General features: G+C 48.2%; 1 protein-coding gene across 1 annotated transcript; it reads right to left on the minus strand.

The window, feature by feature from the left end:
- Positions 1–1,349: 1,349 nt before the first annotated feature.
- Positions 1,350–17,934, minus strand: RAB1B (RAB1B, member RAS oncogene family). Its single transcript, XM_035097952.3, has 6 exons — positions 17,824–17,934; positions 8,792–8,864; positions 6,147–6,242; positions 5,831–5,926; positions 4,920–5,051; positions 1,350–3,280 (listed from the first exon to the last, which is right to left on the minus strand). Exons 1-6 carry the CDS (start codon positions 17,835–17,837, stop codon positions 3,086–3,088), a joined length of 606 nt encoding a protein of 201 aa, XP_034953843.1. The 5' UTR covers positions 17,838–17,934; the 3' UTR covers positions 1,350–3,085.
- Positions 17,935–18,815: the final 881 nt, after the last annotated feature.

Raw genomic sequence — 18,815 nt, forward strand, 5'->3', positions numbered from 1 at the left:
GCTTCCAACAAAGATTAAAATACATTAAAATGTCACACATTAAAGGCTTCCCTAAACAGGGCTGCCTTCAGATGTTTTCTAAATGTCAGGTACGGTACTTGTTTATCTTTTTGACATCTGGTGGGAGGGCATTCCACAGGGCGGGTGCCACCACTGAGAAGGCCCTCTGCCTGGTTCCCTGCAGCTTTGCTTCTCGCAGTGAGGGAACCGCTAGAAGGCCCTCGGCGCTCAGTGTCCGGGCAGAACGAGGTGGGTAGAGATGCTCCTTCAGGTATACTGGGCCGAGGCCATTTAGGAAACAGTCTATTTCATCCTTTCCTAGGCTGGTGTGCTCCAGATGTTTTGGACTGCGGATCTCATCACTCCCAGCCAGCATAACCATTGGTGTCAATAAGAGTTGTGGTCCAGGGCTTCTGGATGGCACCGTGTGGAGCAGGGGTGGGGGGAGCCTACCATTTTTCTCTCGTTCACATGCACAGGTTTGACATAGCTTTGAAGTCTTCCCTGCCCCTAAGTCCATTATACCACATTGGTCACAGCAATTCTAGGGTGTGACCTGGAGAATGGGCAGTGAGAATCTGAGCTCTCTGAATCCCGCTTCATGAAAGGCCAGGAGCCAGCACAGTCAGCCTGAGCCACAGTTAAAAAGATAGCCGTGTTTCGTTAGCGAAAGCCACAAATCTACAGATAACCTGGAAGTGTTTGCCTAATCCACCTTGCACAATCAGGCTTCCTGCGTTCTGCTTTTCGGCAGTTCTGTGGAATCATGAAAGAAAGAGTACCCGAGCCCCACCCTGGAGTATCAACTCTGCCTTGCACAATAAGGTCACAGATGGAGGCTGATTTTACCAGCCAGGATGAGGCACAAAAGCAGACATGGCACTGGCTACACCAAGCTAAAAATAAACATTAAAAACTAGTGGCCCTCAGCTGGAAGGCAAATCTTTCCATAGGGAGCCCAACAAGATGCAGAGACACATTCCCAGCTGCAGTTTACTCCCCTCAAGAAGATGTTTAAGACCCAAAGGAACCTGATTTTTCCTGAAAAGGACACAAGACTCTTGTCTGGCACGCTCTTTCAGCTGACACTTATTTCCCTGCAGCCAGAACTGGATGGCGACATTTTTGCAAATTCAGTTGATCGCTTTTCATCAGGGCAGGGAATGGAAAGAAGAGGAGATGCTTGGGGTTACCAGCATAGCTGTGGGAGTTAAGACCACTAACATCCTCCACTCTCTGGGTGCAGCATTTCAAGAGTGCAACACACCACCACCCCAACAATCCACAAGCACAGCTCAACCCTTTTGCATCCCTTGCAGGAAGGAAGATAAGGACTACACAGCCAAGCCTGAAAATCCCTCATTTTGCAGAGGCTGGTTATGTTTTATTGGATTTTTTTCTCTTTTCCTCTCATTTGTGTTTAAATTTCACTTGTGGAAAAAGAAGCTGACGAACAAAACCACCTTCCACCCACTTCCTGGCCCAGCGGGGTCCCTGACGTTCCTTAAATAAGGTGGGGGAAGGGGGAAAGACAACGGGACGTATGTAGTAGTGAAGCAATATGGAAAATGCAGCTTCCTGGTGCTTAAAAAAAAAAAAAGACGATACAGCATTCCTGGGAGCCAGAGCCCAAAACCGGGGGTAGTGGGGGCGACAGGGTGGGACGGATGGGCCTTGGTTTGGTCATGATCCAGGGAAGGAAGGTGGGTGGGTGGGAAATAATAGGGTTTGGCTACACGGACCTGCAATATCAACAAGGGAATCAATGAGTGGCATGGGAGGAAGATCAGGGCCAAAGCATGCCAAGATGGCCACAGGTGAGCAGGGCCCTGCTCAGACCACACCTGAAGCACACTCACAGAGTTTGCCCAGCTGTCCAAAAGATACATTCATCGACTGTGGAATGCAGGAGCTGGGAAGCCCCCCACCCCACCCCGTGAGCCACCTTCCTTCCTCCCAGTTCAGGCTTCAAGAAGGATTAAATTAGATCAATAAACCACCCGCCACTTGGGCAAGGGGAAGCAGCAGCAGCAGCAGCGCTAGTGATGGAGGGAGGCCATATTACACATTTCTCCTCCTACTAGAGGCCAGCAGGATGTCTTTTCCTAGAGCAGGCTGGGAAAAACAGGGCACAGGAGGGAGGAGACACCTAGGAAAGTGAGGAGCTGTGGGACAGGGTGCCCTGAGAGGAAAGGTTTTAGGAGTGGCCGGGGCAGAAAGGATGTGGTGGTAGAAAAAAATGGCAAGGAAGCAAGGGACACCAAGCTCCTGCCCCAGGCAGAAAAAGAAAGCAGTTGCCACATGCAGGGGAATGAGTGCGGTGGGCCACACAACATCTTGCCCAAATGGGGCCTGGAGACGGGGGGAGACGCACAGACACTTCAGCCCTTTGCCAGCTAAACCCTGCCTGCTGACAAACCAGTCAGATGCCAGTAAGGAGGACAGGACACAAGAACTCAGGCTTGCCCTAGCAAAGTCCAGAGACTCATGGGGGCAGGAAGCAAAGGGAGACTGGAGCAAAAGATAACCAACGCTCTGCCCCAGATTAGAAACACAGTTTTGGAGGTGGGGGAAGAGAAGGGATGGAAGGAAGGGAGGGAGGGCAGCATAACGAAACCAGCAAAGAGAACCATTGCCCAGGCCTTGCCTACCTTGGGGGATGTGGAGGGGGAAGGAGGGCCCCAAGGCAGACAAGCGTGTCATCACCCCCCACTTCCCCATGTTGTAGGGAAGCTTGCAACCTGTACAGAGCCCACCCTCAGCCCGACCCACTGCCTCCCGCAACCCCAATACCCCTCCCCCACAAAATCCCCTACAGAGTTAAGTGACAAAAGAAACAAAACCCCAAAACCGAAATAAACAGGCCGAGGATACTCAACAGCACTTGGAGCAGCTGAGCTGGAAGGGGAGGGAGGTCCCGTCCCCCTCCGGCGAGGTATCATCCGGGAAAGCCACCTTCGGAGAAGAAAAAGAAGCAGCAGGTGGGGCTGGACCAGAAGGGGAGGGGCAGGCCACCTCTCCCCACAGCCTGCCCCCCAGGCTGCCCCCCCGCCGCCCCCCCACGCTATCCTCATGTCCCTCCTCCTCAGCAGCAGCCGCCGCCTCCTTGTTTGACCGGAGTGCTGTCAATTTTCAGGTTGGGTCTGTCGCCGCCAGCTGTGGCACCCGGGCCCATGCGTTTCTTGATCTCAGCCGCCATAGTCATGAATGACTGCTCCACATTGGTGGCATTCTTGGCGCTGGTCTCCAGGAAGGGGATCCCAAGCGAGTCTGCGAATTCCTGCCCAGAGAAAAGAGAGAGGGGAGGTTAGGAAGGAGCATAGAGTCCCAGGTTTTATTATATAGGTCAGAGGCTCCTTGCAGGACCTCAACTGCAAGGCCAGCAGCTGAACCATCTCCCATAATCAATCCACGTGTACACTGAGATTGTTGCCTGAGGCATTTCTTCACATTCTCCTTCAATTTGTTGCTTTAATTTGCTGTTTTTATACTACTACTACTAATAATAATACAATAATACAATAATAATACAATGTACTTTGCTTCTATTCTTGTTAGCTGCCCTTGGACATTTATTTGTTACAGTTAGATCCCCCTTTTCCTCCAAGGAGATTCAGGTAGTGTACATGCTTCTCTTCCTCCCCGTGTTATCCTCACAACAACCCTTTGGGGCAGGTTAGGCTGAGCATGTTTTGCTGAGCAGGGATTTGAACCCTGCTCTCCCAGGCCCTAATCCAACACCCTAACCACCACTGGCTTTAGGTTGAAGGTGTGAGATATAAATAATGTAAATCAGCAGTAGCCAACATGGTGCCATTAATACATTGCTATACTACGATTCCCACCATCCTTAGCCTTGCTCACTAGGGCTGATGTGCTACAGTCTGGAGAGCACATTGTTGGCTATCCCTGATGTAAGCAAATAAAAGCAAATGTTCCAGGGAAGGGCCAGGAGGTTCCCAAGGCATTCTGACATTCAAAGATATGATCTAGACACCTGCCTGTGCCATAAGATCAAGTATAGTTTGAAAAGCTAAAATAAGCAGAACACTGCCTCTATTCGGAGCACCTGAAAGGCAAAACTAAATAATAATTAATTTGCTGATCCAGGACAGCTGTTTACAATGGGGTGTTTGAACTGAATTGCTTTGCCTTCCTTCGCTGAAGTGTTATATGCAAGAGCCAAGCCTATAAAGAATTCTGTGTTTTTAAAAACATTTCCCCCCACTAAACTATGCCTATGGCTGCTAGGTGTTTCGTTAAGGACTATTTGTGCCTAAGCTGCCTGCAGAGTTATGCTGCCTTTCAACAACATTGTACTCTGTCACATGCAGACCAGGCCTTATGATGAGGTGGGGAACCTCAGGCCTGGAGTCAAATGTGCCTCTCCAGGCCATCTACCTGGACCACTGAATTCTCCCTAGGCTACACTCCTCCCACATCTTCCTGGAGTGCTTTTGCTGGCTGGTATTGTGTCGAACTCTGATCACACTTGTTTGGATTGAGGATAAAGGAGGGAGAGTGTATGAACATGCGCAGAACAGAACTTGCCAAATGAAAAATTACATTTGTTGCCCCACCCACTTTTGCCTCTGGCCCCGCCCACCATTGGTATATGGCCTCCAGAAGGTTGACGGGGGAAGGGAATGTTGCCCCACTTCCTGCCTTGAGGATGAGAGGGAAAAGGTTGCTGATTTGCAGTGTTTGCTTGCGCCTGCCTGAAGAACATAAGAAGACATCTGAAGAGCGTAAGAAGAGCCTGGCTGCTAGATCAGGTCAGTGGTTCATTTAGTCCAGTATCCTTTTCTAACAGTGGCCAACCAGATGTCTGTGACAGGAAGCCCTAAAGCACAAGAGCAACTCCTCGAACTTGCTATTCTTCCCAGGCTCTGGCATCTGCCTTGCCTCCAGCGGCTCACCTTGGCAGTTGTGTAGTCCACCACTTTCTTCGTGGTCAAGTCGCACTTGTTGCCCACAAGGAGCTTGTTGACATTTTCACTGGCGTAGCGCTCGATTTCCTGCAGCCACTGCTTCACGTTGTTGTAGGATTCCTGAAAGGTGGGAGCCCAGAAGAGGGAAGAGGATGAGAGGCAGCAGAGCTCTGACTTCCAAGCCTGGCCATCAACCTGATAATCCCTTGGCATTGGAAAGGGCTGCAGGCAGACTAGACAGCGTCATCACTAGAAAGATTATCACAGAATACTTAGTGCAAAACTCAGACCCCCCAAGAACTTCAGCCTTAAGGAGAACTTAGGAAATTCTGAGCTCTTTGAAATTATGGCCCTAGCAACTTTAGTCCTGTTCAGAGAACATCCACTGAGATTGATGAGCATGACAACTTAGGTCCATCCATTTCAATGGGTCTACTCCAAGTAGGACATCCATCCCATGCATCAATCAGCAAAATGCATCAAGAAGAGAGGTAAAAATGTGCTGGAATGGAGCTTTGCTCACAGTTAACTGTTCTGCTTTCATCATTTTGGGTGTCTTGACATTACAATTTGAACTGCAGCTGTTAATCAGGGATAGAGAGAGAATTGCTTCTCGTGGTCTCTAGTTAGACAGAGCTGCCTTTTGATTCAAGATATCACTACCAACATAACATCTGGAAATAGGAGCATTTGGTACACCCTTCTGAACAGATGTCAGCCATAGACAATCTTCTGTAGAAATGAGGTGATTGCCTTTTACACTCATGGTCCCTCTTTCCCACTGTTCCTCCTCATCCCCAGAGTTGGATTCCCTAAACAGACAAACACAGATTTTTCCATCTTCCCCTACCCCATCTCCCACCCCTGCTCTAACCACCACAATGCAGCCATTAGTCTACCTGATCCGTTACGTCGTACACCACAATTATTCCATGTGCCCCTCGGTAGTAACTGGAGGTGATGGTTCGAAACCGTTCCTGCCCGGCCGTGTCCCACTGGAGAGGGAAGGGACAATAACAGTTGTGGCTCAGCACCATTAGTTTACAACCCATGGATGAAACTGTGGACCTTGCAAAACCTTTAGACAGAGCTATAGGAATGCGATTCATCTTCTCCACAGAGGAATCAATGAACAACCCAGAATTCTGGGATTAGTTCCCACTTCCAAAAACTCCTCTAAAGTCATTTTTGAAACCAAGAGATTTACAGACTCACAATTTGCAGCTTGATAGTTTTGCCATCCAACTCGATGGTGCGGATTTTGAAGTCCACCCCAATGGTGCTAATGTAGCTTTCTGTGTAGGTGTCATCCTAGGAAAGAGAGTGTTTCATCAACAATAAGAAGCTGCGGACAGAAGTCATCGTTCCTGTTCTCAATTCTCTTTTTTCGGGTGGGGGAAAAGGTGTATCAAAATGCAACCAACAACTCTAACATTCAAGATCCCCAAACACATATGAAACAAAAGCAGTGTACATTTTAGGTAACGGCATTCATATCCAACCAACCTCAGCCAGCACATCCATGCTGGATTGGGTTATTGGGAGTTGGTGTAATCCAAAACATCTGAAGGGCACAGGGTTGGGGAAGGCTGGCATATGCCTAGAATGCCAACTGGCAAGGAAGAACTGTAGTGTGAGACCACTGTATAAACCACGCATTACACAGTTGGAGGGAAGGGGAGGAATCCACCAAAACCAACTTTTCCCTCGTCTTCCTGCGCAGTCTAGACCAATGATTCCTCGCCCCCAGGACTGTTCCAAGTTCAGAGGTTCTTCAAGATCCCATTAGGATTTCTCAATGGGAATAAGTTCAGCAGCAAGAACGTCACAGTTAATAAAGGTTTTCTTGTGGCTTTCGACAATCAGTGTCTGAGTCTGAAGGTTGGGGTAGCTAGCAGGCAACTCCAGTGCAATGGCTATTCATCCTGGCTTTCTCCAGTTTGATTCTCCTCCTCCTCCTGTTTTGTTTCTACCTTCTGACTGTAAGCTTGCAGACAAGGTGGTATGTCTAATACAGCACCCAGAAATGGGAGGTCTCTTACTGGTGGCAGTACCACTGTGATTGCCATTAAATGTTTTTAGATAATTTTTCAAATGTTTTAAATAGGTTATTTTATTTTAAATTGCATCGTTTAAACTGTTTGATGTTTGCCACCCTATGCTTCTTTGGCAGGAAGGATGGGATAGAAATTTAATAAATAATACTCAGAATTTTTAGACTCATTATGACTACTCTGTTTCTTAACCTGTGCTCAGTTCATGTGAGCAATGCATTTAGCAAAACTCTCTACACTGCAAACTAGGGTTCCTTGGCAGACTTGCTGGTATGGGAGAGGGATTTCCCAAAGACCAGAAAAGTTTAAAAACTGTATCTCTATAGCTGCTCATCCTGAGGGGCAAACAGAGAAAACAAAGCTTCCCCATAATGAATGTTGTATTTTTGTGTGTGTTGAGGAGGGGGGTGAGATAAGAGATTCCAAGGGGATTAGTCACAGGTCTTGTGCCTCTTCCGTTGGCTCAAATCCCCTGAAAAGCTTTAAGAAAACTCATCACCAAGAGGCAGCTCCAGTCAGTTGCTTTCTCTAAGGCTCACTAATGATAGGCTAGGACAGGCACCCCCAAACTGCGGCCCTCCAGATGTTTTGGCCTACAACTCCCATGATCCCTAGCTAAGAGGACCAGTAGTCAGGGTTGATGGGAATTGTAGTCCAAAACATCTGGAGGGCCAAAGTCTGGGGATGCCTGGGCTAGGACAAGGGTTGGGGAAACCCCTTCACCCTGAGGACTGCATTCCATTCTGGGCAAGCTTCTGAGGGCAACATGCCAGTGATGGGTGGGGAGAAAGGCAAAAGTGAACAGAGTAGCCTCCATCCAGAAAATAAAGAGGGATGAGCAGAGTCAGGGGTGGCCCATCTCATTTCACCACCTGAGGTGAAACAGGAAAGCATCCTACTACTGCCCCTGCTGAAGCCTCACTTATCAGGGTTCAAACTCAGATATATAAGCTAGGCGCCAAATGGCTCCTTAAATCAGGGTTACAGTCCACAAAATGGAATGTCTAGTTGCCATTTTGAGGCCAGGTGGCTTGAAAGTCATATTACTAAATACTAGTTTTTGCTTCCTGAAATTTGTTCCGATTGTGTAGATAAAATATCATGGATAAAATTCTACATGGTGTGTGTGAAAACAGGCAAGATCCAAGGATCCCCAGGCGTGCATCTTCAGATGGTGGAGATGTCAGGTGCCATCCTGGTGCCTGGGCATCTTCACTTGGTCGCAAGTGGCTGGTAGCCAGGTGCAAAATGCGCTGCTGGTGGAGAAGCTACAGCTTCCAGTGAGATCCTGCAGGGCTCTTGTGAGATCTTGTTGGAAGTTGTGGTAGTCAGCGCAACTCTCCTCCCATGGTGGGGCACCACCACTGGAGAAACAAGGAGAAGCAGCAGCAGCTTCTGGCAAGATTTGTGGACCTCTCAAAATGCAGCATTTGAAGGTCCACAAGATCTTGTCAGAACCCAGAAGCACTGCCGTTTCTCCTTGTTCCTCCAGTGGTGGTGCCCCACCATGGAAGAAGAGTTGTGCTGACTGCCACAGCTTCCAACAAGATCTCGCAGGAGCCCTGCAAGATCTCACCAGAAGCTGCAGCTTCTCCACCAGCAGTAGGCAAGGAACCCATGTGGCACTCATAGTGCCACCACATGGATTCCGCCACTTGAGGCAGCTGCCTTAAGGAGGATGTGGTCTGGAGGAGGGGGTGTGGCCTGGGGAGCATGCCAAAGACCAGGCAGGGAGCCCTAGAGGGTTGTATTTGCTCCCCAGGCTAGGAAGAAAGGTTGCCACTTAGGGCAAAAGTAAATACTTACAGCAAACCGCAATAAGAGGCATGACTTCCCCACACCGGAGTCACCAATCAGAAGCAGTTTGAACAGGTAGTCACTGAAAAATAGAAAGAGGAGAACAGACAAGTTTTGTATGGATAGAAAAAGTAACACTCATCATCATCATCATCATCATCATCATCATCATCATCATCTGTACCTGACTCGGCAGAGTGAGGACATTCTTACACTAAGCTTGAGTATTCTGAATATTAAAGTAATATAGCACAGGATCTGGCTGCCCCAAAAATCCAAGTTCTCTTGTGAAATTGCTCAAGGGAGGTACAAAAACATCTTGATTGTTATCTACTGAAGAAACCAGAAGTCAGAGCAGGCCAAAGCAGAAACCATTAGGTCCCAAGTGGGGCTGCCTGCCCCCCCAAATTAATCAGCCTCCTCACTGTTCAAGCTCATGTCCCTGCTCACCCAACAGGAAATTGAAATCTGTCTTATACCAAGTCACGCCACTGGTCCACATAGCTCAGTAGCATCTACACTGCCTGGAGGCAGGTCTCCAAAGTTTCAGGCAAGGGAATGTTCCCAGCACTACCTAGAGATGTCAGGATTAGACCAGGGACTTTCTGCATAAGAAGCAGATGCTCTGGCACTGAGATATGGCTAAACCCCAGATTATCTGTGGCCGGCAGATATTCTGTAAAGGAGCACCTCTACACAAAGCAAAACATGTATTTGACATGCAGCAAATTGCATTAAATACCCCACCATATTTGTTACTTTGACAAGGTTATCATTTAGGTGAGTTTGCTGTGTATGCACAAGCCTTGAGCAATGTTTGCATGTTCTGTTTGATTGTTCAGGTCTGACTTCACTATCCAAATAAATCATCTTTGTAGGAACTGTCACAATGCACTACTCATCGAAAGCAGATACTTCCTTGGAAAGTCATAGGGTAGGCTCTGTGTATACGCCATGATGATGTACTCTGCTGGGTTTTAGAAATGTTGCTTGGCCTCGGCACTCACCAAGGTGTGGGCTAAGGTCTCCGCTCCAATTTTCAAGTGAGCATTGGAGGACCTGGGAAGGAGGGGGGACTTATAATGCTAGCTTCAGAAGTGCTCAGAACAGGGCAGGGAGCCTGTGTACTCCAACCCCCATCAGCCCCAGCCATCACAGACAGTGGTCAGGGATGATGGGAGTTGTAGGCCACAATATCTGGTTTTCCAAGGATGGGTTGTAGTGGAGGCACTAAAAAAGAAGTAAGAAGTTTCACTGCTTTCTGAGAGTCTGAACTTCAAGGTGAGCATCTCCTTACCTTTTCCAGATTCAACAAGAGGGGTAGAGCCCCTTGCCCAATTAAAAGATGCAGTCGCCAATGACAAATGCAGCAGCGGACTTCTGGCAGTATGTCTAATAATTCCTATGAATCAGTATGGTTAACTGGCACTAGGGACAGTAAGGCCCAGTAGAAATATAATTCTCTCAATCTCTTACTCATGGTTAAGCAACAGGGAGTGAGTCAGTGATTCATGCACTCTCCTCCCCACACACCCTAGTGAAAATTTATCCCCGCCTTGCTTCACTTTTGTCAGAGCTAACCTACAGCGACATCAACTCTAACCATGGTTAGCTTTGCAAACTGTTTCACACACGGGCTCAATTTTAAATCATGGCTAGCTTCTGCCACCTGGAGCAGCCTCCTCTAACCTGGTGCCCTCCAGAAATGTTGGACTACAATGTGCTGGCTGGGGCTGATGGGAGTTGTGGTCCAAAATGTCTGGAGGGCCACAGTTTGGGGGTGCCTGGTTTAAAGCAAGCAAATATATGAAAGATTGCCTCCTTCCATACAGACCTTCTCAGGTGTGCAGATCAGCAGAAGGGGTATTGGGTATTAAGAGAAGATCCTCTGCCCTCAGAAGCTCAGGACAGGGATGACCTGGGAGAGTGCATTCTCTATGGCAGTTCCTAAGCTGTGGAACTCCCTCCATACAGAGACACATCTAGCACCATCGCTATACAGTGGTACATCGACTTACGAAGACGATCCGTTCCGCTGTCGAAGTGCCGCTTGTGCACATGCGTGAAGCGCGATTTTGCGCTTCTGCGCATGCACCGACCATGCACGCCAGGCACGCACGGCAAAAAGACTTCCGGGGTTGTCGACTTCAGAAGTCGAAGCGTTCAGATGTTGAGGTATGACTGTACATTGTGCTGCGGCGGTGTGGTGGCAGCCGGAGGCCCCATTAGCTAAACAGCTTCAGGTTAAGAACGGACCTCCGGAAGGAATTAAGTTCTTAACCTGAGGTACCACTGTACTTAAAAACCTCCACAGAGGGAGATCGTTCCACTGTCTTATGCCGTTCCTGTTCTGAAAAGCCCCAGAATCACTTCCCATTATCCCCAAATTCATCTGAAGTTGCAGCTCAGGGGACTACCACAGAAACCTTCTGGAATCTGTTTCACAACACCACCCCTTTGCCACACCACCAGCACTGCTGCCAAGGATCCCCCTACCCCAAAAGCACAACAGGGCACTTGACTGTCAGGCTGTTCTCTCCCATGTACCAAACTGCAAATATAGCCAACAGTCAGAAGGAAGGAAGTTTCTTAATTGGAGTGTTTGACTAGTGTGCGGGAGAGGTGACAGGAAGCAGGCGAGTCACGAGATGGTGTGCTGGCACTTTTCCTGATTAAGCACAGAGGGAAGGGACTATCCCTAATCTTGGGGGGTGGGGGAGGCAATGCCATTCACAAAGCAAATGAATGCCAATAAAATCTAAAGTCCCAAGCCTCAGTCATGGACTCAGCTGACCTTAGGAATGCCACCAATTCCCAGCTGTTCCTCACTCACTGCAGGTTTGAGAAAGGAAGGGCAAGCCCTGTGCCCAAAGGGACAAACAACTGAAAAACAGACTTCAAAAGGTTTTAGCCTGAGCTAGAGGTAGCCCCAATTCTGTTGAGCCTAAATTCAGAGTAAAGGCATCTGACCCAGATCACATGCTTCTGATCTATTTGCAAGATTGCACCGCAACCTAGAACGCATCTGTTTCTCCCCAACCAACTCACAGCTACCAGGGTAGGGGAGCCAGCAGCTGCTAAAGAGGCAGTCAACAAACTTGAACTGTGAAGACCAAGGTGTCCTAGAAAGTTAAGGGCAGCAAGACAGCAAATCCATTCTGCCAGGAAAGGATGGAACATGATCTTCAGGTCATTTCTTTGAACACTTGAAAGAAGACCCTTAAAAGAGACCTCAAGATTGTTTTTCAGAGTAGTTATGACAATCAAACCATCTTGTTGACACTTTATATACACTTCTCTCCCCCTGCAAGACAGAAGACAATTTCCCCTTTCTCCTTATTTTAAAACAACACCCCTTTGCTTCAGAACACCAGCTTGCTATAGGACGTAACTGACATCCTTTCAAGGCTAGAAACCTCTACCTATTTAAGAAAGAGGTCTGTACAAAGCCAAAACAACCATTGTAGTTCTTGAGGTGCCATCCATAGTAAATGTTTACAGACCCAAGGGCTGAGCAACCCAAGATTTCTGCTAGTGCAGCATCATGTTCCACCTTCACCCCTGAAAATGCTTTCTGGATTTGTGCAGCCAAGCACTTACTGTGATGATTAGCATGTAGCAAAGTGCTACACAGACATCTTATCAGTAATGTATACATCAGTCCTGTAAGGTAGATCAATATTATGATTCCCCACATTGCAGCTGGAAGGCTGAGAGTGTCTTAGCTTGCCCTTAATGAGTTAAAAGAAGAGGCAAGATTTGAACTGGGAACTTCTTGTTTCCACAGCTCAGTTTCTTAGCCACTATGCTTTGTTAGCTCTCCACCACAGTAAACTACCGTGTTTCCCCCTTTTTAAGACACCGTCTTATTACTTTTTTTTCTCAAAAAACCACAGGGTGGCTTATTTTTGGTGGGATGTCTTACTGGTATTTTTATTACGAGTCTGAGGGAAGGGAGGTGTGTGCGTCCCTGGTGCAGCCCTCTCTCCCCGGCCCTGGGATGTTCGCGAAGGGCTGCTCTCTCTCTCCTCCAAGGTGGGGACTCACTTAATAGCAATCTGCTACACTGGAGCTTCTTAAATCTAAACCAGTATAATGGAATCTATCTGTGTGATACAGTCCTAGCAGTAGCCTATACCTAAAGCAAGTAAGGATCTCTACCAGCCAGCTGCCCAAGACTGCAAGACTGTCTGAAGTTCCAACAACATAGCACTTTGCAGTGCTATCACTGATAGCAAAGAAGCTACCTGCTGAGAACAAAGAAGCCAGCTAAGCAGCAATTAAGATTGCTGACTTGGTAAATGGTAGCAATTGAGAAGCAATTGAGCCAGCGAGGTGAGGAAGCACGTGTTGTTAGGACCGGCAGTTTAACTTTTGTGTAAAGCAGCGTTTAGCAGCTCCTTTTAGCAGCTCGCAAACAGCGAAGGAAAAAGTCCTTAATAAATAAATAAAAGTCCCCAAGGCAAGGACTGCGATCCAGACTACTTACAAATCCTTAAAGGGGCAGCTCCACAGACAACCAAGCAGCATAAGGTAGAAAGAAAACTGCAGCAGGATTTTTAAAAGGCTGCTTTATGCCCGGTAAAAGCAATGAGACAACAATCAGACACGGGAGATTCCCGTTAAGAGGAAATCAACGTGCATTGAATGGAAGGGAATTTAGGGAAAGGTGGGGGGAAGCGAGAGGTGGGCTGTGTGTGTGTGTGTGTGTGTGTGTGTGTGTGTGTGAGAGAGAGAGAGAGAGAGAGAGAGAGAGAGAGAGAGAGACGCAGGGGGGGGGAGAGAGACAGACGCGCGCACGGAGGTCTCTCCCTAAAAGGGAAAACAGCCTTTGCATTCTTCAATCGCCCCTCTTTTCTTCCTCGTGCCTTCATCTCCTCCCCACCCCACTTTTCTCCCCTTCACCAAGTAGAGCTTACACAGCTTGGCTAAAAAAATTATTTTTGGATCTTTTTATTTAAAAAAATGCTCTCAGAAACGGGGAAGAGAAATCACAAGGCTTCGGCAGCCAGCAGCTACGGCTGTTCGGTGCATTTTTACAAGCTTTTAAAGGAAATACGTGTCTGTGGAGCGACAGCAAAATGGGGAGAGATTTTTAAGGGGGGAGTTGGCTGGCAGGAGGGGGGTTATTGCTAGTGGGTGAAGGGTCTATCAGTATGTCTTATTTTCGGGGTATGGCTTGTATCGCGCAATTGCTTAGAAATCCTGCTATGGCTTATATAATGACTACGTCTTAAAAAAGGGGAAACACGGTATATAGCCTGGGCTCAATGCTGAGAAAAGATACTCCTGTCCTTGGCGCCAATGAAACAAAGTCTGGCCACTAAGTCTGCAGCCACTACCAGTTGTAACTTTGCTAACACATCACTTCAATGGTAGTGGCATTCATGACCAGCCAAGTAAGAGCTGACAGAGAAGAAACTCCTGTTTTTTAAACCAAGCTGCCCTGACAATCTCCAGTAGCCTCTGCAGAGGCTATGGCAACCACAGTCAACCCTAGATAATGAGGATGAATGTTTCTGAGGATGGCTCAGAGTAGCCCAGGCTTCCTCAACCTCGGCCCTCCAGATGTTTTGAGACTACAATTCCCATCATCCCTGACCACTGGTCCTGCTAGCAAGGGATCATGGGAGTTGTAGGCCAAAAACGTCTGGAGGGCCGAGGTTGAGGAAGCCTGGAGTAGCCATTCCCAAAAGGTGCAGCAGACCATCCTGATGGGTAATTGTTAATCCTTTGCAAACAAAGTCCACAGCATAGCTGCCAAGTTTTCCCTTTTCTCACAAGGAAGCCTATTCAGCACAAGGGAATTTCCCTTTTAAAAAGGGATAACTTGGCAGCTATGGTCCACAGAAGAAACTGGCCCAAAGAGGGGGGTTCTAGCCTGCTTGCCCACACTGGAAAACCAAGAGCTTAGAATAAAACATATGCGGGGAACCTGTGGCACTCCAGATATTGCTGAGGTACAATTCTTTTCAACCCTAACCATTGGTTGGGGCTGATAGGCCACAGGCTCCCCATCCCTGGAAAGAATGTAAAATCAATGACCTCCTGGTTGATTTCATGAAAGCATTATTTAGTCTCTACAGAACATCAGGCAAGTAATTTTTTACAAGTCAGAACTAGCCAGAGATGCAGCAGAAAGGGCCAAAGGTCCCAAAACTTATTTTGGCCTCAGGCCCACTATTGCCGGGCCCCAAGATTTCATGCGCCCATTATGAGATTCATGAGTCTCCCGTGCTACATACAATGGCCAGAACTCTGTATCTGCAAGAAAGTGTGCCTTTGAGCACCTGCATAGTGCTTTCCCTTAATAAGGTAAAGGTAAAGGGACCCCTGACCATTAGGTCCAGTCGTGACTGACTCTGGGGTTGTGGCGCTCATCTCGCGTTATTGGCCAAGGGAGCCGGCGTACAGCTTCCAGGTCATGTGGCCAGCATGACAAAGCCACTTCTGGCGAACCAGAGCAGCACACGGAAACACCGTTTACCTTCCCACTGGAGCAGTACCTATTTATCTACTTGCACTTTGACGTGCTTTCGAACTGCTAGGTTGGCAGGAGCTGGGACTGAGCAACGGGAGCTCACCCCATCGCGGGGATTCAAACCGCCGACCTGCTGATCGGCAAGCCCTAGACTCAGTGGTTTAACCCACAGCGCCACCCATGTCCTATTTTCCCTTCATACTCAATGACTAAAAGTCCAACTACTTGACTTTTGGGAATTAAACAACAGCATATTCTGCTCAGAGTCTTAGAAGGATGTAGCTCAATGCTTTGCATGCAAAAGGTCCTGGGCTGCCTGGGAAAGACTTTGGTCTGAAGAGCCGCTGCTAGTCAGCGTGGACAAAATTGAGTTAGGTGGACAAGTGATCTGAACTAGCTTATAAGGCAGCTTCTTATGTTCTATGTAAGTTCTTGTGTCCAATCTACTCAGAGTCGACCCAATGTTGGTCGTATCCAGTAATGCCAATGAGTCTACTCTATGTAGGACTAGCTAAAACAGACAGATGGGATTGAAATGTGATTGCGCTAGCCCATAACAGAATAGCTTTCAAGCCAGTGCCTCTGCATACACAAAATAGTGTGTTAAGGGGATCTCCCATTCTGAGCAGATGGGAATACAGATGCTCCCAAATACCTGTGTTTACTTGGTACACAGTTTGATATTACTGTTTTTACAAACTACTTCAGTTTAACAAAACTTGTTTCAAGTTCTTAATGGTTTGAAAGAAGCAGGAGTTTGAGTTAATGCCCAAATCCCTGCTTGCTTGCTTGCTTGCATCATGAACTTTACTTGTAAAAGCCCCCCACTTTTTTCTACCACAGCTGTAGGACTATTTACACAGCAGGAAAAGTTACCAGAAACAACTTTGGGATAACCTCACAAGGCCTCAATGAATGCGGTCAGCTGAACAGTGTCAACTACAGAAGCTAGGCCAGGCCACCTAAATAGCTTCTACAGAAGACAAACTCCAGCAAACACAAAGCATCTTGCAGCATCTTAAAGACCTTAATTGTTCACTGTGGCATAAGATTTCCTAGGTCAGAAACCACATGTTGTGGCAAGTGGTCACTTAAGTGGCCAGGTATATAATATAGGAGGTTCCAACAGCAGATTTGTAAACAACTACAGTCATACCTCGGGTTGCGTAAGCTACGGGTTGCATACTCGGCGGACTCGGAAGAGTTTACTTCTGGGTTCCGCCACGCGCGCATGCGCAGAAGCGGTCTGCCCGCTTGTGCAGAAGTGCTCTATCGGCACTTTGCGCATGCGCTAAAGCACCACTCAGGTTGAGTACTTTTCGGGGTGCGAACGGCACCCTGGAACGGATTGGGTACTCAACCCAAGGTACCACTGGACTCACCTGATTGGGTGGATACTTTCCTGTACAAAGTAAAAAACACACACAAAAATATAGTGGGAGCACAAGATAGAGTTTGAAGATGTTTATATGAACTAGAAGACTATTCCACTGAACAGAAAGTGAGATAGACACAGGAATTTACATCCTGATTCTATGCATCTTTACTCCCAACAGCCTGCATGGTCAATGGCCCAGGGGTGATGGGAGTGGTAGTCCAACAAAATCTGGAGGGCCACAGATTCCCCATCCCTGCTTTACACACACACACACAGGTACACCTGTATAAAACATTTATGTATGCTTCAATCAGGGAATAGAGCTTTCATCTTCCTCTTCCACCATCTGGTTGTCTATCATGCATCTTAAGGAAACACTATCTGCTTTCAAACACCCTGTGAAGACTCGGTCCTTAAAAACAGGCTAAATATCTCTCTTTTCTTAATTGCACACATTGTTTTAGCTATTTCACTAAATAAGTGAACTAAATGCATTATAATCGAAACAGAGTGGTATGCAGGTGTGTAAAAAAAGAAATGGAAAGGGGGGGGGGAATCATGAACACCGTGCGGGGTGGGGTGGGGGGGAATAATAGCACAAGAGGCTGCTAGTGCAAGGGGAGGGCGGAGGCAGAGGAGTGGTTGCGGGGAAAACACAGCAGAAAGTTAGGGAAAGACAGACAAGGCAAGTGGGCAATTTGGGGGCAGGAGGAAGAATGGCACAAGACCAATGTGCAGTGAAGAAGACTAGTAGGAGACACATAGTGGGAAGTTGGGGACAGACGTAAAAAGCCACCAAGGACAGGAGGCACCATAGCGCAATGGGGCTAAACAGTTCGTGGGAGAGGAAGGGGCTGGCACAAGAGTCGAGTTTCAGCCGTTCCCTCCAACCAGGTATATGTATACTACTCCCCACACCTATAAGGAATGGGCTAAGGTGTGTGTGCATGCGTGTATATATATGTATATATTATATGTATATATATTCAGCCTCTTCTCCCCCCCCACTCGACACCGACTGTCACCGGCGCCCTTAGGAGAACCGGGGGAGGGAGTCTATCTAGGCCTCATATGGGGGGGGGGGGAGGAAGAAGAGAGCCCGGAACTTCAGCCCCTCCCCTTGCCCAAGTAGAAGCCAGTCCGCCCCCTCCTTCCAGCCAGGCCCAGCAGAGAAACACTCACTACTCGGGGTTCATGGCGGCTCCTCCGCGGTGGTGGGTCGGCGGCTGACTAGCTGCTTCCCTCCCTCCTTCCTTCCTTCCTGGCTAAGCTGGTCCGGTCTCTCCCTCACGCAAGATGGCGGCCGCTCCCTCCTCCCCTTTCCCTCAGGTGCGACTTATCACTGCGCAAGCGCCCGGGCGCGGAGCACGCCGGGAGATGTAGTCTTTCCTTCCCCCTCCCGCCCTCGATAGCAGTTTTCGAGATGCTTTTTGCTCCGGCAGCCCCACCCATCGCCCTCCTGGCCCCGCGAGGCATTGTGGGGAAGGGAGTTCTAGGCAGTTCGCATCCTACGTCAGCCTCCCTCTCGCGCATGCCCCGCCTCGAGTCGGCTTTCACACCGCGTGACCTGGGCTCGCCCCCTGCCTGCCCAAAGGTCTCTGGGAGGTGTAGTTCGCGTTGCAACGCTCAACTGAGCAAAAGTGCAGCAGACTCTCTTTCTGGGAGCGGCGAGATGAAATGATTTGATCTTACAAACGCAGATCTTACTAAGAATGTCTACAAATACATTTCTGATTTGAGGCCAATATAAAACTATAAAATACAGCAAATATAGACATGTAGTTATCAAAATAAAAAAATGGGGGTGTTGGTACTGTATACAATCTCTGCTCCAGTTTAGTAAGATAATTCAGACATTGGATTGCACTGCTATTTGGATTTTTTTTGCAACAATTGCTGTTGTCTAGTTGTCTAGTTACATGCTGTCTAGTTAAACCACAGAGCCTAGGGCTTGCTGATCAGAAGGTCGGCGGTTCGAATCCCCGCGCAGGGGTGAGCTCCTGTTGCTCGGTCCCTGCTCCTGCAAACCTAGCAGTTCGAAAGCACGTCAAAGTGCAAGTAGATAAATAGGTACTGCTCCAGCGGGAAGGTAAACGGCGTTTTCGTACGCTGCTCTGGTTTCGCCAGAAGCGGCTTAGTCATGCTGGCCACATGACCTGGAAGCTGTATGCTGG

The sequence above is a fragment of the Zootoca vivipara genome, chromosome 16 (assembly GCF_965207765.1).
Source record: "Zootoca vivipara chromosome 16, rZooViv2.hap1.1, whole genome shotgun sequence".
Taxonomy (NCBI): Eukaryota; Metazoa; Chordata; class Lepidosauria; order Squamata; family Lacertidae; genus Zootoca; species Zootoca vivipara.

Bases quoted from the DNA above. Each gene is read 5' to 3' on its own strand.
- RAB1B (XM_035097952.3), bottom strand. The intron at 6,243-8,791 runs GTAAGTATTTAC...TCTCTTTCCTAG, and splicing joins GCCTCTTATTGCGGTTTGCT to GATGACACCTACACAGAAAG. The intron at 3,281-4,919 runs GTGAGCCGCTGG...TTCTCTGGGCAG, and splicing joins TGGACTACACAACTGCCAAG to GAATTCGCAGACTCGCTTGG.